This window comes from Malania oleifera, chromosome 9 (genome assembly GCF_029873635.1).
Source record: "Malania oleifera isolate guangnan ecotype guangnan chromosome 9, ASM2987363v1, whole genome shotgun sequence".
Taxonomy (NCBI): Eukaryota; Viridiplantae; Streptophyta; class Magnoliopsida; order Santalales; family Ximeniaceae; genus Malania; species Malania oleifera.
In genome coordinates, this window is record NC_080425.1 from 9936687 (window position 1) to 9946338 (window position 9652).

Here is a 9652-nt window from a genome sequence, read left to right on the forward strand (position 1 = left end):
TATATTGAAAAATATCATAATAGCCAAAGGAGGGATAGTAGGATTGGAGATGAAGGGTAGCCAAAGGAGAAGCCAACTCCTGGATTCTTTTCATGTTAACAATTCCAAAATTTACTCTCAAAAAAAAAAAAAAAATGAAGAAAAAATCTAGCTATATACATCAGTCCCCGTCATGCACGTTGGTTTTGCTTTTCAAGATTGCAGTATATGAACAAATTCAATAATTCCACATTCAGTCCTCAAGAGGAGGAAGGGTACAGGAGAGGAAAAGAACAACTCAATATGTATTAGCCTTTTCTCACCACCACCCATATTGGTCGGTGTACTTTACAGGATAAAAAGTTCAACAGAACTAGAAACCTGTTTCCCATGTTCTTAAAATGGAAAAACAAAAAGGCTCTAGGCTTGCCTGAATGGAGGGGGTTTTGAACTTTGAAGGGCAATTTTGTTTGAACAGCCAAACTGCATCACCTTCTGCCAAGAATGGTAGGGAAGCTAGCAACCATCTAAGGTCCATAACAGTTTTATCATCAGGATACCTATTCAATCTCAACTTGTTTGATCATTGTCATTCAATCTACAGAAAAAAAAAAAACTCCTGATAAGTTAAATAAAACAGGACAAAACCAAAAGAATTGGTTTGCCCCTACTGATAAAATGCACTGCACATAAAGCCTCCCCTCCTGCAAACAATTTGGCCACCAAAGCATCAACAATGAACAAAGATCAAATTCGTCTGATTTTATTCATCTTCATCATCTCTTAAATTAACCACGAAAAATCCTACACACAGGGATTAGAAGAGAATATTACAGATTACAATCTTACAAAACAGAGGTACAGACAAATTCTAATAACTAAGTAGACATGGTAAAAGCCCCAACACTTCATTGGGTTCTCATTTATGTACAAAAGGGCAGAAAATCAATCACAAAAAAATAGGTGGTTCTAACTCCATCAGAGCCATATGCCATTCTTCAAGCTGATAAACACAAACTTCTTTGCTCTGAGAACTCAGGCTCCTCGATTAAAATCACCCCAAAGCTTAAACATATATATATTAATATACTAAGGACTAATGAGAAACTAAATAAAGTACTATATTACAGAGCTCAACCCAGGGAGTCTTAAAATGTCCCAGAGCCCTCCACCATGACGAACATAGAAACTCTCAGCTCCTATCGATCATGTTGAGCTCTAACCAATTGCTTATCGGTTTTCGGATACTCTGGCAAATAAGGATGCCCTGAGCTGATCTTGTGAGAAAAACCGACCCCCCATCTTCACTGTAGCCTGCTGGATCATCAAATCGTTCACCACTGAAACACTGGCATGGTGCACATCCAGGTCTAATTCCTTCAGGGCAGCCATTAGCCTAGCTGCTGGGTGGTTTCGTTTACTACTTTGGATTCGAATCATCGCATCCCAACCGATTATTTTCACATCAATGTCTACTTCTATCAACTTGCTTTCATGGTTCGACATCTTGAGGTCTTGATCAGGCGGAGGTGGCGCCGATGAAGTAGGAAACCGGGATTCTTTAGCAGCGTCCTTCTTCAAGGTCTCAACTTGCTTCTGCAATTCCTCCTTGTCTGATTCTGCACCCTGAAGCTTGCTTTTTAGCTCATTTATGTAAGTAATTGCATCCCCTAGAAGAGAAGCTTTGTCCATCTTCGAGACGTTGGGGACTACGGCTCGGAGAGCATAGAACCTCTGGTTGAGCTTCTCCCTCCTCTGCCTTTCAGCTTCAACATGATTCAAGGGCTCTTCCCTTCCATTTGCAGGTTTTCTTCCCCGCTTCCGTGGTCGTTTCTCTGGGTCAACCACTCTACTACTATCCGCCTCTCGAACAACAGAAGCTTCAAGGTCGGAATGATCTGAATCAGCGCCGCCGGCAGATTTCACCATACCGGAAGACGCCAAAACCACCCCTGAAGTAAAAGATAGCATCCCTTCTTCATTGCTCCCCCTCGACACCGGCGACCTTCTCTTCTTATTATCCTCCGCGATTAATGGAGAATGACCTGAAAAGAGATTCCCATTTCCATTGCAAGGACTCCTCTTACTATCCCCAAAATTCAGTATCTCGCCGGCCTCCGGCTTGCACCCATTCCTCGTGCCGCTACCGTCGTACCCAAATTCACCGAAATTCAATTCTCGCGAGAAGAAACTCTGGGTTTGCTGCTGCTGTTGCTGCGGCGGCGACGGCTGCTGATGCTGATGCTGGTTTTGCTGGGGGTGAGTTTGGACATGTACAGCACTCCGATTCTGAGTTAAACTGCTGGTACTCGCATTTTCAAATTGAATTTGCTTCGATACGTGCTGGTTATTACTGGTAGTAGGAGGGGACGAGGAAACCGGCGCCGTGTTCACAGAATCTTTCATCTCGACCGTAGAAGGATCGGTGATCCAAAGCGCCGACGGGTCGCTCTCGCCCTGATCCGCATTGATCTGCCAAGAACCCATCTCCAAACTATTGAAATTGAACAAGAACCTAACTTTGTTCATCAGATCCGAACTCTGGAATATCATTTCCGTCGACCCCAATTCAACCACGCCGTTCACTAGCGGTATGCACACCATTGTGTGCAACCCGAAGACCTGCCCCTGCCGTGCCCGCTCACACGACGAAACCGCGAGCCGCTCTGCGCCGGCGACCCACACGGGAGTTGAATTATAGAACGCCTGGCCGGGCAATCCGACGCCGTTAACGAACGACTGCGTCATCGACACGAGGAAGAACCACTCCGTATCGGTGACTTCTTCGTCGACAGCGTCGTCGGTGGAAGTCGAGGACCCAGAAATCAACGAATTGAGGTCCCGGAGCACCCTTTTCCGGTGCTCCTGCTCCGCCGCCGACGACGGCGTCATTTTGCGCTTCCCTTTATTTTCTTCCCCTTTGTAATAGCCGTCGCCCCACCCCAGCACCGACGAGCCGGAGAGATCGACGGAGGACTGCCAGAAGATGGCGTAGGTCCAGTTCTCCCGAGAGCCTTCGATTAGGGTTTGGAGCCGCTGCTGGAGCGTCTCCTGGTTGAAGAGGACAATGGACGGCTGGGATTGCGCCACGCTCCGAGATGGGTCGGGCGCAGGCGTGGACGTGGAAGCAGCAGACGACTGCGCCCACCCGAACGAGGAGAGATCGGAGCTCATGAAAGCCTCCATCATCGATGCGTTATCGTCAGTCCATAGATTCATCGCCGGTAACCGGTAGTCCGTCATTCCATAAACCGGGACCCGAAAAAAGCGCCGGCAGCCAAAAGAGGTCTTGTACGCTCTGCTTTTAAACTGGTTTCTCTACTTCCCCGGAGTGGCTACCGGCTCCGGGCGGCGGTCACCGGCGGAGAAAGGAGTCAAAGCGCTAGCAGTGACGAGGAGAGAGAGAGCGAGCGCGAGAGAGAGAGAGAGAGAGAGAGAGAGAGAGAGGGCGGCTGAGGGGACGAGGGGCGTGGTGGTGGTGGTAGGGATATTGAAGGGTGCGAATTTGGTGTGCATTTGGGTTTGGGATTTATTTGGACTGCATTTGGGCTGAATTTAGTGGGTGAGTTTTAGAGTGAGAGGCGTGGGGTGCCACGGTGGACAAAAGCGGGCGGTTTCTGCGAAGCCTCGCCGATTAAAATCGCCGATCTATTTTCAGAGCCGGCGTATCTTAAACCGTGCTAATACTAACTGAGCTTGGGCTCGGCTGCTTTGTTGGGGCTCTGTCTCCACGTGGCATATTTTAATTGCTTGAACTGAAACTGTTTGACCAACACGTGAGTCATACCACCCGCGATCTAGTAATCTGCGGGTGGCTGACTGGCTTCTGCGAATTTGCCAATTCTCTCTTATTTATAATTTCCTTCATCTCTCTCTCTCTCTCTCTCTCTCTCTCTCTCTCTCTCTCTCTCTCTATTTATATATATAACCATTATAAACTTTTCCTCCATTTTATAGCATATAATTTCAACGATTTTCTTGAAGAATTAACTGATTTTCAAATTTAAAAATTACAAAAATAAATTTCCACCATTTTAATTTTTGATTTTATATTAAATATTTAATTTATATTATGTATAACCATTTATTAGTATTTGAGGATAAAATTTTAATTAATTTTTAAAATTTTATTTTTTAAAATAAAAATAAATAAATTTTCACGTAATTAGTCAAACACCCTGCACATTGCTATATGCAATAAAGAGTACTATTAACCTTAGAATAAAGCTAATTGCTAGATGGATATATTCAACATAAAACACCTATGTGATATTAGGGTTTGAAAATTCTTATATTCATCCTTACCTATTGACTTTAAAAACAATATAATCTCCTTTAATCTTGAAAAAAAAATGTATATATTTTGTGCTTTATTATATTTTCATTCAATTTTTTTATTTTATTCTTCTTATTGTATAATTAAAAGTGAACTTAGCATTTTATATCTATTGTAATTAACTTTTGTAGTAATTTTCGTTGCAAAACAATAGTTAATTTGATGGTAAAACATATGAACTATGAACATTTAATAAAAATTGGTAGATATTTTATCTTGATATTTTTTATGTCCCTTATTGATTTGAGACTTCCTTCATAAATTACTAAGTGACATGTATGCTAAAATAAAAGTTCTAAAAAAAAATCAAACCGTGAGTAATTATATAGCAATTAAAATGTTATTAACGATGCCTCTATTTCAAAATGATACAAAAAGGGTTTTAATTCGTAGATGAATAGTAGAACAATTTATTAATTTGGTTTCAAACCTTTTAAATTGGTATCAACTTTCATCATGAGTCAAATTAATTTTCGACCAAATCCATAATGAAAATAAAAAAAGAAAGAAAAATCTCAATGTTGATCCTAGTCAAAACACGATTTCCACAAAAAAGAAATGATTAGATTAATAACTGTTAAAAATATTTGATTTACAGTGTGGTCCTTGTCAACAAAATTCTGGTCTGCATATCATCTTTTAAAAGGAAATAATTATAAGGCACTAGAACCTTTTTTTTTCTTTTTCTTTTAATAACAAGCTTCCATACATGGATACACCAAATGCAATAATCTCAGATTGAGAACGTCGACTAAAAGGTTTAATCCTGCAATAAATCATATTCAAAGACTCACTCTTGTTATTGTAGATCGAGTGCGTCAGTCTGTGTTGACGCATAAATACGAGTCAATCTAAAAGGTTTCACCAACACTAACACTTTTTTAGTAGTTAAATTAAAGTTCAAATATTATAAATGTCTCTAACAGTAATGACTAATAAGTAATAGCATTGACGTCATAATGACAAACCCCACAGAACTTTAAACCCTAATTTCACATAACTTTAAACCCTAAGCTGTAATAATAAGGGTTTAGGAATCATTAGAATCATTATTCCTTCATTTATGTATATAATATTTAATGGGCAATTTCTGTCTTGTACTGTAAACATGGTTTGAGTTCAATGAAAGAATTGTTCTTCTACAGTGAGAGGGTACTCACTTTTCAAAGGGAATACATTGCACTTCTCCAGAAAGGGCACAGGGTTGGTGCATTATGCAATGAATCTTTGAAATTAATCTGCAAGCACCCCTCCCTCCCACCTAGCTTAATTAGCCTTTTGCTTTTTCTTCTTTGATTTTCTTTTTCACCCTCTTTTTCTTTCATCCATCCATATATATATATATAGGTAGGCTGCACACATTTTCTTAGGCTTGACAGAATAAGTTCAATTTTTTTAGAAAAAAAATGATGTCATTTGGCTTAATCAATTAGTTTAATTTTTCCTGTGTTCCCTTGTCTGTCACATGGAATGAGATGATATATTTCATTAAAGAAATCCCAAAGCAAGCATACTGCGATGTCATATGAATTTGGCAATCCTTCTTCCGCCATTTGAGGCATTTAAGTATGAAATTTTGTAGCTAAAAATGGAACCCTTTGGAAAAAAAAATCAACCTTGGTACATGATTTATCAAATGGACTTCCTTCAGAGTTGAATTGATCAAGATTTTAATATGGATGTTTTGATTTATATTCTTTTCCGTTTTCTTTTGCTTCTGTATATATTATATTTGACTTTTTCTGCCTTAGAAAAATGCTGAAAAATGTTTGAACATTGGGGACCAAAACACATGACAATGCATTGAAAATCAAAACACTATTGTCAAACATAGTTTACATTTATCAATCTATAAACAATTGAAAAATAAAAAAATTGTAGATTATTCTCAAAGTAGGCCTTTGATTTAAGGAAAGAGGGAAATCCCATGAGGGAAACGAAATTCTTACCACCATTGAGTTTTAAAGGAATTCTATTGCATGAGTTGATTCAATTCATATGGCCTTATAATGTGATTATTTGTTGTGTTTTATCAGATTCCATTGCTATTGTAGAACTGATTTTAAGAAAAATGTGCAAATTTTTTAGTTTCTTGAGGGTTTGAAATTCTCTACATCTTCGGCTTATCAAGCTGAAGTATTTGTTGTTAGGGATGAAAATTTGGAGGTCTATCCTGATTTTATTTGATGTTAAAAGAGTTATTGATGATACTTCTAAAGAAAGATGCTCCTCTTGGGATTCTACTGCGGTGTTTAATGATATTGGAACCCTTTGTAATATGTTCTTCTTTTACCATTTTAATTAAGTTTATTAATAGGAAGTACAATTCCCTTGCTTATAATTATGCATCTAAGTCTATCCTTGCATCCCTTAAGGATTTTATTTAGTACCCTCCTTTTTGGACTACTTCAATATAATAACAGTTTTTCTATCTTTGGGTAGAGATAAGCTCCAATGTTAACAATATTTCCTATAAAATACTTAAAACCAACTTGTTTCTACGAAGCTTGAAGGAGAGGCAATTGTGGCCTTTGAGTTTTCATAAGATGAAATGAACTCTATGTCATGCTAGAACGGAAGATGACCTTGTGGGGAATATTCAACATTAAAATGGCTAGTAAATTAGCAAGAGCAATTGCATGACATTTTGATTCAACCTAAAACAACGCAATGTTAATTGGGTACCGTTTTTTGGACAAGTGCATATGAGGTACTAGTACCTTCCTCTCCTATAAACATATACTCTAAAATTTGACTCTGATAAAAAAAAATATGACTATCCATTCGTTAATCCTAAAGTTAGTTTAGAGACCAATCAACTGATATGATTTATAAAATTTAACCACATTTAGGTAAATAACATGGTGGTGTCAATTCCATTGATCTAATTAACTTGTTTCTTACCCTATGCATATTTTTTTTCATTCTTGAATTTATCATTCGAGTTAAGGCTCTTCAGAACTCACCTATGACGGTAAGAGGTGGTTTCTGATGTACGTTGTAGCAATTCGTAAGTGATGCACAAGAGTCTCTTAAAAGTTTCTTTCTAAGGTCATTGTCCCAACTCAATGTTGCATTGTCCTAGGGAGGCATGTAACTTTAGTGTTCTATTCTTCAAAAGGCCCTTCATCCACAAAGAGGAGGAAGGAAAAGTACTCATTGAATTAGCTCTATCTTAACATTATTGTTGAGAGGGAAAGATACAATTCTATTTGCAAAAGTTTTTATTAGGTAAGTGTGAAGTATTAAATTTTGTTTGAAGAAGAAGTCTTCTTACCCAAAAAATATTAATATGTAATTAACACATATCCAAGGTGGGATACCGGGAATACATCTATCCATATTTACATTCCATTTATGCAGCGGAGAACATAACACACCTAATTCTTATATACAATACCAGAGCACTAGAGTCTCCATAAATATACTTATAAACTCTAAAAAAAACTATAAGTTATCCCAAGGGTTATACAAACATATACTTAGTCCCAAAAATAAAATGTACCCTGAACTACAGTAATCTAAGCCTCCTCTATCTCGGAGCTTGCTCCGCCTGGCGTCTTAAACTTCCTGAAATGTTTAAAATTCTTACGGTGAGACACCTCTCAGTAAGTGGGGATGAATTATTAACAGTGTGTGGCAAATGAGTTTTAGTATGTCATAACACATTCATTTAATAATTTATTTTAATTGAGAAATCAAGAAAACTGTACTCATAACCATATATAATAATATATACTTTCGCAAACATATATTTATTTCCCAAAAACATACTCATACTCAATAAATTTCCCAGTGTACAAAACACATCATGTCTATAAATGTATAATCATCTTAGTATACCATGTCTGTAATGAGGAACCATCCTGAGGACATTCATATCAGCATCATGTCATCACCCCACATGACCGGGTTGTGCGGTTCGAAAGCGGGATTTAACCATGGCTGACCTACCAGGTTAAGTCAAAATATCTCGTCTATAGTTCAATTGGCACACCGCAGCCTGGTCCAAACCCAGGGACGGTCAACATCTCTTTGCAGACCCAATTGACTTCCAATACCAACACTCTCCCCGAGCAGTGTGGTTGCACTAACTCAATCACTAGCTACGGTACCGTGCTCTCATATACATCACTGGTCATCGGGTTCTCATTTCCACAACTCAATATATATATACAGAAAAAAAATATCATTTCTATCATTTCATTTCCCAATATAAGACTGCCAATACACATATTTCAATATCAAATCATATCTCATCATTTCACAATATCTGTCACATTTTCAATGTTCCCCCACAAATTAGTATAAATCTCATTTCATCATAAAATATTTTCACATATTTATTTTATGGTAACCAAAACCATTTCTCATGCCACACAGATTTTCAGTAATATTTTATAATATAACATTTGCCCATAAAATAATTGATAATCCAAAACCACTATTTTCGTCAGAGAATTACATATAATAATATTTTCATAATCGCATGCTTTAAATTAATCAATTAATTTTCAAAGAAAACTCCTGACATAATTTATTCCCATTACTTGTTTATTGAGATTGTTCCTGTAAGAATCCTAAAATGACGCTTACGGCGTTTGGAGCACAAACCTTGTAACCACATATTTCAGTTCATTCAGCTAAATCCCAGAATATTTTCCATCTTAACATTTCAAGGCTCATACACTCCCATTAACCAATTAAACTTTAAAAACAACACGCATAAATTTTCCTTACCTTAACTTTGGAGTGGTGTCTAGGATCCTTAAAACACAAATCTGCCCCGATTAAAGTGACGAGAATCAAACCAAGGACCTTATAGTGGTGTCCGATCATCAATTTGGGGAAGATTTGAGGGAGAAAATGAAGAGAGAGAGAGAGAGAGAGAGAGAGAGAGAGAGAGAGAGAGAGAGAGAGAGAGAGAGAGAGATAGAAAGAGGAATGAGTTTAATCTAAAAAGAATGAATTGAAACCTATTTATAGGTTTTTGACCCACAGCAAATTGTTGATGGTTTCCTGAAATCGCTGATGGTTTGGTTTTTAACCAAACCTTAATTCTACTGTCTTACCCTTACTCAGCTACGATAACTCAAAACAGTCGATGGTTTTCTGAGCTCCGCCAAAACCATCGAAGGTTTGACCTGTGCTAAACCAAATTCTCTTTTTTCTTACTTATTTTTATTATTATTATTTTTCAGGTCTCTACATCCTCCTCTCCTTATAAAATTTTGCCCTCTAAATTTGTTAATCACCACTCATATCATCAATTGAAAAACAAATCATTGAATCTTTATTAATTACCCTCACTTATGGCAGAGGAATACCGTGGTTACA

At 37.8% G+C, this 9652-nt stretch overlaps 1 protein-coding gene across 1 annotated transcript; it reads right to left on the reverse strand.

The window, feature by feature from the left end:
• Positions 1-716: 716 nt before the first annotated feature.
• Positions 717-3711, reverse strand: LOC131163893 (transcription factor MYC2). Its single transcript, XM_058120710.1, has one exon. It carries the CDS (start codon positions 3220-3222, stop codon positions 1210-1212), a length of 2013 nt encoding a protein of 670 aa, XP_057976693.1. The 5' UTR covers positions 3223-3711; the 3' UTR covers positions 717-1209.
• Positions 3712-9652: the final 5941 nt, after the last annotated feature.

Bases quoted from the DNA above. Each gene is read 5' to 3' on its own strand.
- LOC131163893 (XM_058120710.1), bottom strand. From the start codon at position 3,222: ATGACGGACTACCGGTTACCGGCGATGAATCTATGGACTGACGATAAC.